The 17,967-nt window shown below is 34.9% G+C and overlaps 1 protein-coding gene across 6 annotated transcripts in view; it reads right to left on the bottom strand.

The window, feature by feature from the left end:
• The window catches only part of KLC1 (kinesin light chain 1), a 48,547-nt gene that overhangs the window by 6,304 nt on the left and 24,276 nt on the right, over positions 1-17,967 (bottom strand). For 2 of the 6 annotated variants that reach the window (XM_050898439.1, XM_050898441.1), the window contains exons 5-14: positions 17,495-17,720; positions 16,874-16,961; positions 16,038-16,139; positions 15,225-15,398; positions 14,977-15,076; positions 14,061-14,110; positions 13,904-13,971; positions 12,351-12,459; positions 8,631-8,792; positions 3,176-3,306 (exon numbers count right to left, since the gene is read on the bottom strand). In XM_050898439.1, the coding sequence (XP_050754396.1) occupies positions 3,176-3,306; positions 8,631-8,792; positions 12,351-12,459; positions 13,904-13,971; positions 14,061-14,110; positions 14,977-15,076; positions 15,225-15,398; positions 16,038-16,139; positions 16,874-16,961; positions 17,495-17,720 (1,210 nt within the window). Of the gene's footprint in view, positions 1-3,175; positions 3,307-4,048; positions 4,676-8,630; positions 8,793-12,350; positions 12,460-13,903; positions 13,972-14,060; positions 14,111-14,976; positions 15,077-15,224; positions 15,399-16,037; positions 16,140-16,873; positions 16,962-17,494; positions 17,721-17,967 lie in introns of those variants that run through there. The other 4 variants (XM_050898440.1, XM_050898442.1, XM_050898443.1 and 1 more) reach the window with 3 other exon arrangements.

Genomic DNA, 17,967 nt, shown 5'->3' with positions numbered 1-17,967 from the left:
AAAACTCTTCAAAAGAGCATAAAGGTTTATGGAAAACATTCCAGGGAAATAGAAAATCCACCAGTAAAAATTTACACAAGTATTTTTAGGTTCTTGCTGAAGTGCCAATTAAAAAAAAATTTTGAATCACACATGAGATATTAGTTTGTTTGTGGGTTTGTTTGTTTTTGTTTGGGTTTTTGTGGGTTTTGGTTGTTTTTTTTTAAATCAACATACTTAAGAACTTTAGTCTGGTAAATGCACTTTTAATTCCCTCCATGTTAGAAACATGATTGCACAAATAGCATGCAGTTGTTTTTCTGGTGCATAAGTAATAGCAATAATGAAAGCTTTTTTTTTTTCCTTTTAAATTACAAATCTTAACTGTTCTGCTGTATGATCAAAATTTTAAAAGTGGAAAAATGAAACCTAACACTACTTAAGCAAAGTTAAATTATTACAGAATTGAATTCTGAAATACAATAAAGAAAGAACTGATACCATGCTTCAGGTATTGTATGTTTCAAAGAACAGTTCTTAAGACGTTTGTTCTTTGTCAAAAAGGCTTTTGGATGATTTTAAAGAAACAATTTCCCTGATGAGTTTTCCACTTCATTCTCTTCAGCCTTCTGTATCAAGCAACAACATGAAAACTAAGTCTTTCTTTCATGCTGTGGTATTAATGTATTTCTATTTGAGTACTTCTCATTCAGAATCATACCAGCACTGTCAATTACTCTTTACAGGAGCACAGTATAAGCAACAGGTGTAAATCGATTTCAAAATAAAGTCTTCATAGAGACATAGGCAGGGAATGCAGAGGTGTACTGGTAAGGAAGGAGGCACATAAGTCTTCTACCTAGAGTGGCTGACTTCATAGCAAAAAAATTATTTATATGCATGCTATGTCAGTATTGTAATATTCAGCTATCAAACACACTAAAAACAAAAGGTTTGCATAATAAAAACTGAATATCCCTTTTATTAAACTCAGAAGTAGAAAAAAATTAACTCTATTTACTAAAGTTTCTTCAGAAAATGAAATCAAAATGACTTCTTGGAATATCAATATGTACAGCTATGCTTCATGATCTACAAAGCTGGTGTTTAATACCAGGAATCTTTGCATTTGTTATTAAAACCAGCTAATATAAATTAGGATTTTAAAAGTCTATATTTTACAAGAACAGAAATTGTAATATTGTCTTACACACTCAACGTGCATATCTACATAAAAGCCTGTCAACACAATACACTTATTGCAAGTTTTAAGAATAAATTATTCTTTGAGAACTACAGTGACATCCAAAAAACAAACATATTTTGTCAAAAAGGGAAAGCAAGAAAGATATTGCTTTGTTTTCAAATTTGTTTCACATTAATGTCTTTATTCGAGGAAATCTTATCTGGTGATACAGACCCCACAATATAATTAATGTGGGTAGGTTACTTCTATGTTGGTCAAATAATGCTACTGAAGTGCAGACAATAAAAAGGCAGAGGAGTTCTTACAGGACACTGCAAAGCCAAATGTCTTCAGTTATATGTAAGCATAATTTTCTACACCTATAATCACAGAGTTACTTTACCTGCAGAAAAAGTTAGCTCTATTTACTACAGAGAACAAGGAATAAAAACTCTTGGCTTTTAAGAAACTGAAAACCTTTCCATGTCTCACAAAAATGAGGAGAAAATGCAAAGTTAGCTATGAATATATGCATCTATTCATACAAGAATATACCTGAACTCTGATGTATGAACTCTAGACAGAACTGAATAGAAACAGAAAACCAATGTATAAAAATGCTAATACTGAAGACAAAGAAGGAAATCCCTTTTATTCTATTTTGGCTTGCATTTGCTTGTTTTCCCTAAAGCATTTTACATTTACATATTTCCTTCTTCTAATCACATGCTTTTCACAGTTTATTCCCAATCTATCATCTCAGAGGCATTCTTAATGGTGTATCAATAAATGCAAAGAGATTTTTGACCTTAAACTTGATTCAGTGCCTTCAACGTCAAGCCTCTGGCAGCTGAGAGTGAAACTTTAACAATTCTAAAAATCAGATCAGGCTGAATTTGAAACAGATATGTGAGGCAGCGGATTCTACGTGTACTGCAGCTGTACACAATGTTTTACAGCCGCATAAAACCAATAAAGCAAAACTTCACTGGAGCACTTACAAAAACACATTGAGACCCAGCCTCCTGACCACTGTCTCGGGTATTACCATCATCACCATCTACTATATTATTCATAGATCCAGTTGCTCCATCAGAAGTTACTCCAAGTTCTCCAATTTAACCGTTTTAAAGCGTAAGGTCAAATTCACATTGTCATACAGTTTCCTGTCAACTAAATGAGTTCCAGTTTTCCACAGCAAGGGGAAAAAACCCTGCAAAACTGATTGCAATTATGTTGGGGGTGAGGGGGAACACCCTCGAGTGTCATGATGAAAAACAGTAGTACATTTTAACATTTCAGCTTCTCTGCAGCAGCCAATAATGATGTTTTTACGCATTTATGAGAAATATTACATACATCCAAATCCATAATCATATGGTAAATAGGAAAGAGTGAGAAGTCAGATTCATTAAAACTTGAATTTTTACCACTGACTTCACTGAGGCCAAAATGTTAATGAGATGCACAACTAGGTTCAAGTTTTTCAACATTTTCCTCTGCTCTCTGAAATCTGGGTTTTCCAAAAATAGAAACTGAGAAGGGCTCAAGTTGGTAATTCTCTTTATACCCACAGCAATATATAAAGCTTTATCAAGATATTAAGCTATATCAGGAATGTTAGTCGTGGGTTTACTGTATTCAAGCTTTTATTATAAATCAGTATCATTTATTATTCTTCACTGCTGTGTGAAAAGAGAATTTTGCAGGTAACTAACATTTATCAATAGTTCTATGAGGCTTTTCTATTCTTCAAGTGGCTAAAGCAGTAAAAAGGGAAAAAACACCGTTAAAATTAAGTTATTAAAAGCAAATATAATTCCTTAGATGTTACAGAACTTTCATTGTAGTTTAAGAAATGATTTCCTATTTTGTTTTTCTTTAAGGTATAAATCTGTATGATATGCAGTTAGCTAAGCAGAGAAGAAAACACTGCCCTAGGTACTACACTAGGCTACAGTGGGGGCACAGAATAAGGGCACACCAGCACAGCTAAGAATAGATAATTACCCTGGATTCTTTGGTTCACTGTCCCGTGAACTTCCTCCCTTCAGCTTTCTAACCAGCTTCTCACTGCTGCGTCTAATGGAAGCACGAAGTTTGCTAAAGGAACCACTGCGTTTTAAAGATCCAGTGCCATCCTGAAAAAAATTGAACAAATGTGAAACTGCAAGAGTTTGTTGCCCTCCCCCAAACTTGGCTCAAAAACATTTCATTGATGAAATTTTTTTTTTTATTGCTATTAATATATACTTGGTACAATTACCTAAACACATAATACCATAAAGCTACAACTTTACCAAAACAAAAGGGTTCCTTCCAAACTGTAACAAAGATTTCTAAAATGTGAAAACATGCTCAAGCCATGATTCATAATAATTAATAAAAACCCACCACAGTAGTCAAACAATTCACCATCACCATGTTATCATTTCATGAGCCCACTGTGGTTAACAGAGTACAAGCCCCAAGCAAAAGCATTCCATCAGTCTAAGAAAAAAAAAGTGTTTTATTCTTTCTAAACACCTACATTACTTGCAAACATGTTTAATCAATCCTAAAATCCTTAAACAAAAATATTTCTGATCAGAAACACGTATGGTTAAATTCCTGTGCTTTGTTTTAACGTTCACCAAAGAAAATGTAAAACACGGTGAAATTAATTTTTCATACATTGCATTCATGTTTTACAGTGCTGTGCTGATCCAAAGAAACTTCCAACTGACCACAATTCTAGTTTTAAATGTTTTACTCTTAAACCCAAGTTTAGTAAGATTAGAAATGACCACTTCCTGCTGGAAGAAGCATAGAAATCCTACGTGATTATGAAAGAAGAATTGTAAAAGAAAGTAAAGTACTACTAAGCAGACAAAGACAGACACCTGAGTTGGAGTGAGTTTATTAGAAGTTAGAAAGACAAATACACAAATCACTGAACACCAAGATTAGTAGAGAAAAGCATAATTGCCAAAATCTCACACAAAGACTAAACAGCAACGCTACTTTAGAATAATCATAAGTGAAGACATCCAGAGTTCCATATTGATGTTAACCATGTAATAGGTCTCTAAATACATTTTAAAGCACTTGGAGAACATGCCTTACTTTTACGAGTTTTGTTTTTCTCCTGTAAAGATCACCATCATGCCATTTCAATAATACCTTGTGTGATACTTTTAACTACCTTTTTTCCATAGTGAACAGCTACTTATAAAGTTCATTGTTACTTTTTTTTTTTTAACTAATGTATTACACAGCAAATGGTTGTAATAACATTTTGTATGACTAGATACATATCTGGCAAAGCTACACATGTACAGAAATAGAAAACCAAAAAAAGACACCAGCACTGAAGGAATGGCCAGTTTACAGGGAAGTGTAGCTCTGACAAGAATCTTAAGGGGTTTGCTAAAACACAGCAGTCAGTACTGAAGAGAGAAGTTAAAGCTTGAAGATGGTGCACGCCCGTCATGCAGGAGACAGTATAAGAATCACAAAAGGCATCTAGGCCTGTCAGAAATGGAGAGAGAAAAACCGAATGAAACTGTTGGGAAAAATTCAACAGTTTTCAATTTTGAACAGTTATGTTTACAGTATTTCTAGGTCACATTCAAAACAATTTTTTCCAGAGTATTTGGACTGCCCTTAAGGACAAAGCGCAGGCCCTTGCAATCACCAGAATGTACATCTTTATACAGTTTTGCCTATGTCACTAATAGGCGACTTACAAACGAGCATGAATGATGCTGTGCGTTCTTTAAGTTAGAATTTGTATAGAATACAACACACCTTTAAGAAGGGATAGCTTTAGTATTACATTTTGTAAACAAAGAAAGGATTTTTTTTTTTCAGCTGACATTAACACAAAAATAAAAATAAAGAAAAAAAAACAACAGAAGAAAGGAACAGAGCAAGGTGCATTAATTTCAGCTTTAACTTCTGTCAGGAATTTTCCTCGAAACAAAACTGCAAGAAGAAAGAGGTCTTCCCCTAACCTCCAGACAAAATTCTGTTCATTCCTTTAAGGAACTAGAACTGAACTGACCTGTGTCAATTCAGTTTCATGAGTATTTTTTAGAACATATCTGTGTGTATACATATATAATCCAAGTGGAAACTTCTCTACTTTCCCTAATGCAGTGAGGCAGCTGAAAGAATCCACCTTTAAAAATAAGCTGTGGTTCAATTTACACACTTTCCATTCTCAGTGTAAGTACGGAGACCATTACTGATAGTCTTAAGATAACTGTTTGAGATCTTCTACCTATAGCAACTGAATGAACAGTAATTAAAATTATTCTTGGAAATGGCAAAATGCCTTGCTACCAAGTGATCAGAAGATCAAAATCTAACTGAGTCCTTATGTTTCAAACTAAAGTGCACATATTGTTTGCACTTTTAAAAACAGACTTCAGCTTTGCAGGACTGAATAAATTGAAGTCTAAATTCCAATTGGAAGTATTAGATCAGTGAAAAGGCTAATTATTCCTATGGTCTTAAACCAGCGATGTATAGTAGTGATAATGATCCAAAGAACAAAGGCAAGACAAATTTGGTAGGTATGGAGTATAACTTTTATTATGCTAACTAGCACATTAGGAATAAGCAGACAAGCTTTTGGGTACTTCAAATCTGAAATAAAAACATCGAACTCCCAAGTTAAACACTCACTGCATGACTAATAAAACACCTTTAAAACATGAGCTTAGGATAAAAAAAAAAATTCCTAAATCCAGCATAAACAAACAAAAAGTCACAAGAGATATCCATTTCTATGGCAAAGTTTAATCACCAATTTTTATGTCACTCAGAATGAGAATCACCTTATTACTTTTGCTTACACCTCCCCACCATCATCATCTCCTGTACTTTGTAGCTGTCTGCCACAATGCCCCTCTGACTGTCCGACACTTCTTATTAAACAAGAGCAACTCTTACCAGCTAGTCTATGGTAGTGAAATTTCCTGCTTTCGTTTCACACCTGAAAGCAGACTTATGTGCCCAAAAGCTTGTCTTTTTGAAGCATATGGGTTAGAATAAGAAAATATACTTCCTCACACTAAGAACATTATCTTAAATTAAGCACTATCATACCACCAAGATTTTTATCTGTCCTGCAACTGGCTGCAAGATCATTTCACAAAAATGCCAATTTCAGATACCCACTGTCATTTTTTATATACAAATATAATAAGGGATGCAAATCTTGGGATTTCTACCTTGAATTTTTAAGACCAAGTATTTCTTTGCATTTTCAAGTATCTTCTGGTAACTTTAAGGGATGGACTTCATACAAAACATGTAAACATGCACTATACAACCTCACTTAACATGTCCATTTTAATAGTTAATGGCAGATTTACTTCAAGAGGTATTTCAGTTCTTTTTGTAAGAGTGTAAGACATTGCATCAAAGCATATAATCCTTAATATGGATTACATCATATATGGAAGTCACTTAATTACAATCAATCTTCCAACAAAAATTTTTCGTTGAAGTTTGTTGCTTTACACACTCCACCTATTCTCTCTGACAGCCAAGAACATGAGTCAGCTTGACCACTTCAGAAGAATTTAAATGAAAAAGGCAGGCCTCTATTCAGGCTCTGCACACAGAAGTAAAAAATTCTACTATACTTTATGAATCAGAGTATTTTGTCTGGAGGGAACACACAAGGGTAAAAAAACCTACACGATATAAAGTAGAGGGATGAACAGCACTGAGATAGAAACACTAGCAGGGTAGAGGGAGAGAGAGTTGCCCACTTTATGTAAAACATGTAATACAAAATACCTTCTCTTAGGAGGGGAAAAAAGAAATAACGAAGATGAGAATAAAGCAATGCCACTTCAGCACACTAAAAATGAGAAGTTTGTTTGCCCTGAGAGGTCAAAATTTAATTTTTCAGATCAACAAATTTTATCACTGAGTTTGATTCAAATATTGACCTAGAAATACTGTCTATCGCTTTTCCACAGAAGGCCCTTTCAATCCAAAACCTGCATGCTTGTTTAAGTAATGTCAATAACAGAAAAAAGTTTAATCCATTTAGAACATATAGTCATGCAAAGTACAGCGAAAATTAAGGGAGGAGTACAGTACACAGTTCTAACGCTGAATGGGCAAAATGAGAATTAAAAAAAGTTATCCAACCTTACTTTGGCTTTATTAATGATGCATTGTTATTCACAATAGATGCTGATTGACTGTCTTGGCACTGAGAACACCAATGCCAAGAAAACAATAATAAAGATACAAAAGCAAAGATGGAAAGAACATTCTCCTTTAAGGCTAAAGCAGTATGTGTTTTATCAAGGTTTCTTTGGAATGCTAAACTTTGTCTCATGTGGCTAAAAAAAAAAAAAGAAGAAAAAAAAGATTGCTATTGTAAGAGAAATGAAACTTTAGAACACTCAATATTGCAAAGTAGGCTACTTCCCCTCCCATACAGCAAAAGTAGGCAACACCACTTTTACAATCTAACAATATTTTCAGCATAACTGCAGCTGGAAGTTAGTTAACAGTGCAATATGCTTTATGCCATTGCCAGCAATGGGATAAAGCATGGGAAAGCTGGTGACAGAAGCGAACAACTACATAAGCCAGATCAATAACTGAAAGCTTGCACTGTCTTTCACATTAAAGGAAAACAATGGTTAGAAAAATGCATATGTAATCACATTATATATATGTTTTTACTTTATGACAATCAGTATTATACAGTGAAGCCAATCTATGGGAAACAAATAGGAACAAGCCCTGACTCCAGTCAAATTCGAAATACAGGAAAGTGATAGTAATATTTCACTTAAGAAATGTGAAGTTACTATCACGTTGTTATGTGATGGCACTGCCTCTTAAAATGGATTGTATAGCAACTTGAAAAGTTACGTTTTCCTCTAACAAGTTGGGTAAGGAGGAGATTGGAATTATTTAATGTTAGACTGATCACTTTAATTTACTTTAAAACTGCTAACACTTAATACATCTCCATAGCAAATGTTCTTTGTGATTTCAATAGATGCAGTATTTTTAAAGAAACATTTAAAATACGGGCAAATATAGCATCAAAAGGACAAAAGCAAAAATAAGTTAATTGCCAGAATACTTCTGCCAGTAAAAGGAAACCACTGAGAAGCAATTGTACACCAGACCATAACCAGGACACTCAATCAGCATTAAACAACTTAAATACAACTGCTTGGGATTCTTGAAGAAATTTCACCATTCAGGGCAACAACACAGAAAGGATGTTTTAAAATTTTAAAATATTACAATTTTTTTCCATTATGTTACGATAAACAGTGTTATTCTTCATTTCTTAATTGATTCTGCAAAATTACAAAATACAAAGTAGATCAACCAAGAAACTACTGAAAACACGATAGGCTGGTGAATGGACAACCATATTTGTTACAGTGATAATTTATCTAGGCTATTTTCTTAAACTGTGTACTGTACTTACCCCATTCCATTCTACGCTCATACTCACTTCCTCGCCTCCGTCAGGACCACTCTCGTACTTTACCACATCAACATTGAGGCTTTCTCGGCTTCGCCTTTTTTCTATGCTCTCAGGGTCATTCAGCACTTCAGCAACTCTCTGTTTATGAACATTGTCAAGACCCTGAGAATTAGATAAAACGGGAAAAGGTTCTATTTTATTACAAGCTGTATTAATCTACAGCTTACACACAATAACCATACCAAGAAGTCAAACCAATCTGTAACTCCATCACCTTGATTCTGTTTTCAAAGTGCAGATGAGTTGCCCTTTATACATTGCAGGAATCAACACAGCATGAAGTGGACAGACAGTTTGGTAGTTTGAGAATTCAGTGACTTGCCATTCTTTTCCTTCTTCCCTATCACTTGTCAAAGCCTCGTGGTGTTCATGTCACTTACCTGAAGCCATCTGGCCATCAGCTTAATATTTAAGCAATTTACAGATCATGAACAGTCAATACAATTCTCAGTTTTCCTCCTATCAAACGGTGCAGTATTCACCCACCTTTGGAAAGAACGTTGCAGGTGTCTGAGTACCTAATACCTAAGACGCAGGTTGTATTATTTAAAAATACTGACATATCACACTTGGCACAGTAGTATAATGTATCCTTCAGAAAGAAATCAAAAAGAAAATAAGCTTGTAATAGAACAGACTAAATATATGGTCAACAAAATATGTTTGCTTTGTGTTAAAGAATGCTTATCAATTACCAAATAATCCTTTAAATATCTTAAAAGGGCTAAACTACCTTCTATGAAAATCCTGCACTAAAAATAAAGGCAAAATCTCTAACACATAAACTAGAAAGTAACAAAGCTCAAATCACACTTATTTTCAGTTTTGCTTTCTTTATAATAAACCTGCTCCACATCACAAACAGTATTTGCTGACAGGAAGAGATGCCAGATGAATGCCTTACAAGAAAATATTCTGCATCTTTCACTGTGCAGCATTAGCAGCAAATGCAGCAGGGGATCTGTGCAACAAATCCATGAAGTCTACCACAATACAGAAAGTGAGTATCATGCCAAAATTCTTCTTAAAAGTAAAGTGCATGAAGAAGAATGAAAGTTGGTTTAGTGGCATGGAGAAATCAGGTTCTTGGTTCCCATATAGCCGCTTTCCACTGAGGAGCAGAACAGCCCTCCCTAATGGAATTCTACACACAAGGAAGCATGAACCCAACATATAATGATCATGTGTTTTCACTTCCACGTGGCTGTATGGCACAGAAAAATGGCTAGAGCTCTCAGACAGCAGAGAAGGATAGGCTCAAAATGGATTTTGCACCAATCTGTGCTAAAGGCAGCACAGAACACGAAAAGCATAGAACTACTTAAAATCGCCACTAAGGAGGTGATGTATCACATACAGACTCTAGGCTCTGTTCCAAAGCTATTGTCTCTCATTTACCTCACATGTTAAAAAAAAAAAAAAAAAAAAAAGGGACAGGGAACTGCACTTTCCCAGTTTGTTCGATTCTGTCATGAAAGATCAAGGACAAAGAACTTCACTGGTCTTCAAAATCTAGCATATACATCCCAGCAACTAAAGCAAACAAAACATGCATGAAGGAGAACAGAGCTGTGGAGGACTGATGCTCTTCCACACCTGGGAACAAAAGTACCTCTCTGCTTTTAGCACAAAAGGGGAAATGCATTAACCCTGTCTGTCCTCCTTTACTTTAATGACCTAGAATAGAAAGGTAGTGTTAAAACACTGCTAGTAAGACAGCATTGTTTCCTACAGGTCCAAATCTAGTGCTGTGTGTAATGTGATATATTATGGTATAACGGTATAGGTGGTATATGATGCACCAGTGAAAAGCTGAAGCATGCTTAATAAAAATAAAGTAGCAGCAGCAAGCCTCCAGCAGGCTCTACAGAAAATGAAGACAAGGAACAGTTTTTGCAGTGGTGCTGGCAAGCCAGGAGTGGGCTGATTAAACAGGGACTCCAAAAGAGACTTCTCCAATAGCAAGATCCTCCCTTAATTCCCAAGTAATCAATTCCAAGCTTCCCAGTAAAAATTTGAACTTGAAAAGTTGGTGCTCTGTTTTGGTTTTTTTATATTAAAAAAAGGAAACAAACATAACTACAAGCTAAGTTTTCTTCCAGTCTTCTTATTACTATTATATTATGCCAATTTATCCTGGTTGTATCTGTTCACACTAAAAAATTATCATGAGTAATGGCAACAGTAAAACTAAGAACCAAAGCAAGTATGTTAAGGTGCAGTGCACATTCATTTCTGATTTTCAAATCACATTTGAATGAGACACATGGAAAATGAACCTTCAGTAAAAGTATGTGAAAATCATCCTCAGTAAAAGAAAGTATCTGTATCAACTATTCCGCCCCTCTTGAATTTTCCTTGCTGAAGAACCTTTCTCCCAGATTGAAACTTTCCTCTTACCAGTTCCATTGCATTTACTTGGCAAACACCCACAAGTTTTCCATCATTTTTTGTGGAAGAAAGAACTTATGCCACCTTGTATCAATGGGAACTGTGGCTGAATTCACTAGAAGAGCATGAGGTTTGCCAGGAGATATATATAGATATATAGATATATAGATATCTCTCTCTATAGAGAGAGAGATATATATAGATATATAGATATAAAAAACACTGCAGTATCATTCTTTAAAATACAACTTAAAATCAGTATAACCAATAAAACAGTACATTATCAATAAAGATATGGTCCATCACTTAAGTCAGTTTACTTGAATTTAGAATTTTACATAGATATATAAGAAAAAACAAACAAACAAAACAAACCACTTCTGAAAAAATATAAATCTTATTTACTATTGCATTAAAAAACCCTAAAATTGAACTTTCCAAGGTTTTTTTTATTCACTTATATTTTCTTATTTTGCTTTCCATTTTAACACTGACTGACAAGCCATGATTGCTTGTCCAGTCTTACGTACTTTTATAAAAGACATTGTATCAAATCATCCAAAAGGGAAAGGAAAAACAAAAAGCCAATAAAACCCCAACAAAAATAAACTGTCTCCCACCTTCTAAGACTGAGAAAGGGTTACTTGAACAGCAGACTGGAGAGCACAGAGACAGCACAGAACTTCTCCACATTGTAAGAACAGTCCCCCCTTAAACTGTAATACCCATCCCATCAGTTTGCAGAAGCAACAGAAACAAGAAATAATAAATTTATAACGGTCTTCTAAAGGTCTGCACCAGTCAGTCAGTTGTATGCAGAAACAGAACATTTGTAAGTTTGACAGCTCCTTATTAAAAATAGAACAGCATTACTGGCAAAGGAGATTATCAACAGAAACTCTCCATTTTCCCCTGGCTACAGTCTCTCCCAGGACATGTAGCCAATTGAGTGCTGCTGGCCGACACAGTGTTTTCTGCTCTTCTATTTTCCACATAATTTCACCCCCAATTTGAATCATGCCACTGGTACACTGTGCCACTGCCCTAGCAATTAACCAGTTTGCAAGTGTTAACGTGGCATCGGTTTATCACCATTTCAGACTGAAATTAGAGGGCAACACCAGGCACCAGACATTCAATAGCTAAAAGTTTACATATTCTGCATGTACTGAAGTTGAAAAGCAGTTGAAGTTGTTGTTCTGATACTGAAGCTGAAAATCTGCATGACCACAATGCAGAAATACCACTAAGGCGAATTTTCATACTTGCCTGTTTACGAGATCTCATTGCTGCCTCTTCTAATGTTTCAGCAGCTTCAAATTTGCCCTGTCGTCTGTAAAGTGCCCCAAGGTTCTTTAAGGTAGTTGTTACTGTTGGACTATTTAAAGAAAAAAAAAAGTATATATACACACACACTAAACTCTTCTCAATTCACAAACTAATAAAAACTTGAATTAATATAGTATTTATCTTATTTTTTGTAATTATTTAGTAAGTCTCTCTTGAAATATACTATACTGTACTTCATGTACATGGAAAAACCTGTTAACCCCTTTCAAAGTGCATTAACGGCTCACACTATGATTAGTCAACAGCCCTGAAAGTGGAAGTTAGTAACTAGCCTCTAGATCTACTCAAGAGAAAACTGGAGTGCTATAGCCTCATGTTTCTCAGATGCATCTTTAGGTGAAAATTTAGCTCAATCTGAGTGTGTCCAACTCAATAATTGTGACGCTTCCAGAAAATATGCCTACTCATGCATACAGTGACCATTACTGTAGCATGTTTTAGTCACAAAACAAATTAACAGTTCCTTTCATCAGCTTTTACTTAATACCTATTTGCAGTTTCTATGCATTCAAACTACACTTAAACAATAAAGGAAAAAAAAAATTGCACATTCCATTAACAAGTCTCACACTTCAACAAGACATTTTTGTTTCAATGAGACAATGAGAATTAGCTCACAGTATTGTTGCATAAAGTTTTGCTCCAGTAACAGCAGAGAAAAGATTTCCTCATGCATTAGAATGAACTAGTACACGAAAAACAAGCCAACAAAATGCATTGCACCCAAAGTTCAGGATGGAGAAAAAAGAGCAGATTTCAACAGTACAAAGGTTCTGTTGCTTGTTAAATACAAGAATTCAAACACTGAAGAAACTAAAAACCCTCACTGAACATTATCAGTACTAGGTGCAGGTTTTTTCTTACATTGTACCACCTGCATGTTAAAAAAAAGGCAGTTAATGAACAAAATTAAAGCAAACAAAAAAAATATTTCACCATGTATAATCCAAGCTGAAGTCCTTGTTTCTCTTCTGCCATTTTAAAGTACATGTTCTCATTCACAGAGAACTATGTTCTTCAAGCTTTAGAAACTCAAATAATGCTGAATTGGGGCAGTTTAACTTTGCTGTGCCAGCTAGAAAACTCAGGGCTCAGTTATTTGCACAGTCTCCTTTTTGCTTCTGGCCTTCTCTAGAGGTCTTGCTGGGGCAGGGAGAGCTTGTATGCCAACCAACAGTATAAAAAGGAAGAAGGGTGACCTATGCTTCCACGTGAAGGACTGCCAAGAACACAACTGGTGAATTTTTATGTCACTTACTAGATCTAACCAGCATAGAATAAAAGCAGCCTTGGGACTTGAAAACTGCTACTGTGTTCCGGGAACCCAGTCTTGGGGCCTGAATTTTTAATACTATAGTTTTTATAGTTCTAAGCAAGCAGCTGGTTTGGTTTCATTTTTAAACGTGCTTTAATCTGACATTTCTGGATACTGGGTATTGCCGCGTTGTTGGTCCTGTAAAGAAATTACCCACCTGTCAACTTTGCAAGCTTTGTACCAGCCACCATATTCTCCAAAAGATGTGCCATCTTTTTGCTTTCCCTAAAACAAAAGTAACATTGAAGAAAAATAACTGATTTGTAACTTAAATAAGTAAAAGCTCCAAAAAAGATTTAGGACAATGGCCTTACTTTGCATTCTTCCCTCTCTTCTGCATGCATCCAAATAGGCTTATTTTCATCTGATGAAACAGAATAAAATATTTTATGGAAGTATAAAACTACAAATTATTCATTGTTTGATTTTCACCCTTCTGAAATGAAGTTGTGAACCAGGGAATTATACTCTTACCACCACAAAAAAGCTTACTCTGTCCATACTACAAGCAGCAGATAAATAAAACATGCATCTCTTCTAGTTTTACAAGTCTGGCTTTTCTTATCTGAACTTAAAAACAGTTACTTCTGAGAAGCTTTGAAGTCGGTATATGCTGCCATCGATTTGTCACGTGCCTAGTTCTGTGCTAGAAAACACACATTTATTTCTTTTATCATAACAACTGTTTTGACATCTACTAAGTGGTGCATATGCTACTGTCATGGAATGCAATGAAAATTCACTGTGATTTATAGTTGATAAAATGCATTTGACTTCAATGTCCAGTGTAATTCACAATTTAAGGGTATTTTCCCCATTCTTTAAATGTATTAATGGAGGACTCACATTAACAGTGTATTTATTATATCATTAAAAATCCTGCAGTGATGTCTTCCTGTGACTGGAAAGCGACATACATTTTTCTGCCTCTATAAAAATACCAAAATTGGTTTCGGTTGGGTGTAAGATAAGTTATGCCAGAAATACAATCCATAAAACATAAACCTACCAAGTCTACCTCACGTAAGAAAAACTCTCCTTTTGAATCAAATGTGACTGCTGTATCTAAATGCTTTCTTATGATGAATGTACTTCAATGCATCTATAATCTGACTTCTTAAGTCTACCTCAAGCAGACAACAATTTTAATCAGGATACAATTAACTTCCTGCAGATTTTATTTCATAATAACTACAAGAATGAAACAAATCTAGGGACTCAGTTTCTTACCATCTACAGAGCCAAATTCCCGTTCATGAGCGCGAGTAAGAATCTCTTTGTATAAAGTTTCCGCTTGCTTAAATTTGCCCTGTTTTAGATAGCAGGATGCCTAAAAACAAAATACCCCCCCAAAAGATATCAGCACAGTGTTTTATTTAGCTTGATAAATAATAAGCACAATACATGCTGAATAAAGGTGCATTTCAATTCATCAGAAAATTCTATTTTTTCTTAGGTTTACTTTATAAAAGGCTTACCAGGTTATTCTTTGTTTTTGCAACATTTGGATCATCTGGTCCCAGCTTAGTTTGGTAAATTTCCAGTGCCCTCTGATAATAGTATTCAACCTCCTCATATTTACCCTGGTTCTGGCATAGTAAAGCCAAGTTATTTAATTGTTTGGCAACATCAGGGTGATCTTTCCCCAGGACCTGAAAATGAAATACCTTGTATTAAAACGTTCTCCAATCATCATATCAGGATTTAGAACTGCATCATTTAGAAATACCCCATTAGTTTTAATTCCTCATCAATTCAACATGAGGATGACAAAAGCAAAATTTGCATTTGGAAGATATGAAAATTACTCAATTCTATTACAAACTGAGAATGCTGCAGAACAATTCATAACAGGAATACTCTAAGCAGTATAACAACTTTATATGCAGTGTATTATACAAAGCCTGAAGATGCAGGCATTCAGTCTCATGAACTAGAATAAATATCCACATACTCATAGAATAATCAACTTAATTTTAATGATGTTTCATTTTTAATTCCAATGCTCTTGTCAAGTCAAAGATTACTTAACTATCAAAGGGGAAAGAAAAAGGTAAAGAAGGATAATTACAAAATACAGAATTTAGAATATATCCAGAGTGCTCCAACAGCTCTGTAGGACTACTGGAATTTACTACTGTTTTGAATTTCAGACATTGCTAACTACTAGGGCATTGCTAACTCTGTGGTTTATCTGGCAGATCCACCCAACCAAAACATAAAAAAAGCATTTAACTTTGCCCTCTCCCTCAAAAAAATCCATCAAAGGTGCTGTATTTTTTTATTTATACCTTTTCTCTGATTTCCAGAGCTCGCTTACACAACGGTTCAGCTTCTTTGTACTTTCCCCGTTTACCATAAAGTACTGCAAGGTTGTTTAGAGTTGCTGCCACCTGTCAACAGTAGAGAAATATTAATTACACTGGAATTTGCTGATACAAATATCTGACAAATAAACGCATCTGCAATGCATTGATGTTTTCAAATTTTCCATGCACAGGATAGACCTCTTGAAATTTGCAAATGAAGAAATAATTATTATGGAATGCATACATACACAAACGAGGAAAGGAAAAAAACTAAATCATGAAATACTTTTGCTTCATTTGTGGAAATGTCATTTGGTGCGTACATTTTCTTCATATGTTCTTCTCTTACAAAGATGCCTCTCACATCTACACTCAGAGCTGCCCTGCTTCACACAGGCTACATGAAGTGAGATATCACATTGATTTTAAACACTAAGTACAAAAGCTTGATTTACATTTCATTTAAAAGCAGGAGTAAAACAAATCAGAAGTACCCCTTCAACCTGAGTTTAATAAAGTGATTTGAGTAAGCAAATTAAAATCTTTCTTCACAAATCAATTTCCCATAGAAAATCCATGCAATCCAAAAATCAAATACGTGAGAGTCATTTGTGGTGAAACAGCATTGAATATAATGCTCTAAAGGTACGTTAAATATTTAAGAGAAAATGAAGAATGTTACACTGCAGCCTCCTACCTGTACTGTTTAGAGATAAGCCAGGTCTTAAAAACTTTCCTGTTGAGTTTAATATTACAATGAGTTGAAAAAAATTCAGTGAAAAACACAACTAAAAATATGATATTGCACGTATACAAACCGCTGGATGATCTTTGCCCAAAGTCTTTTCGCGGATAGCCAAGGCATCATTCAGGAGATTTGCTGCATCTTTGTATTTGTTCTGGTCTCTAAATTTTAAAGAGTCATAATTAATACTGGGGATTCAGAAAAGAAAGTCATAAAAATGAAGCTGACTTCAGTACTGGCCTAAAGATGCTAGTACAAAAGAAGAGTAATTGAGAATATATTCAGAAATCAGGAAGTAAAAACCTGAAGCCTGTAACTGTAGAGCAGTTTGCTGGTTGAGGACTAGCACATACTACTTCTACACTGCTGTTCAATCTATACCTCCAGATTATCTGTAAGTGGATAATCAAGACATGCCCCCTCAGCAGACAAAAATAAAAAAAATTATCAAAACTCAGCTTCACTCCCAAAGCAAAGGTGTAGGCAAAAATGCAGCAACTTGTTTGACTTTTAAGTATAGGGAGACATATAAATATTGCAGGACCCTCTTGAGGGTTTTAACAAAAAACAGCTAAGGAAAAATAAATGGAATGGAAAATAAAACAGTCAAAAAATGTTAGGCTGAACATTAACAGGTTGTACCCAACTATTAACTATTTATTTAACTGATATTTACCTATGTCAGTATACAAACCTGTACACCAAAGCAAGTATGTTCAACATAGTGGCAACATCAGGATGATCATGACCTGAAGTCTTCTCCAGATCTTCAAGAGCTTGTTTACAGAGAGGTACAGCAACCTCATATCTACCTTGGGAAGCGTACTGAATAACAAGATTATGGAGGGTCCTTAATCTTGCTGGAATTTCATAGCCACCTTGCTGGGCAGCAGCTGCAGCACTGCTATGCTGCTGTTGAACTGAAAGAAATCCACAAGATTTGAAGTTGTTTAAAAGATGACTGTAACTAAGACATCTAACATCATTGCTCAATGACAAAAAACGAGACTCACTGAATTTTATTTCTTCAATACAAAGCATTAATATTAGAACATACTTCATAGTAGTCATGCTGTCTTGAACAGTGACAATGAAAATACGACCATTTTATTCTTCCTATTCTGTCCAGTATTGTATTAATATTATTTTGCACTTCTATTAGCTGAA

This window comes from Gymnogyps californianus, chromosome 5 (genome assembly GCF_018139145.2).
Source record: "Gymnogyps californianus isolate 813 chromosome 5, ASM1813914v2, whole genome shotgun sequence".
NCBI lineage: Eukaryota > Metazoa > Chordata > Aves > Accipitriformes > Cathartidae > Gymnogyps > Gymnogyps californianus.
The sequence above is the reverse complement of the archived record's forward strand: the minus strand, read 5'-3'. Positions and strand labels throughout refer to the sequence as shown.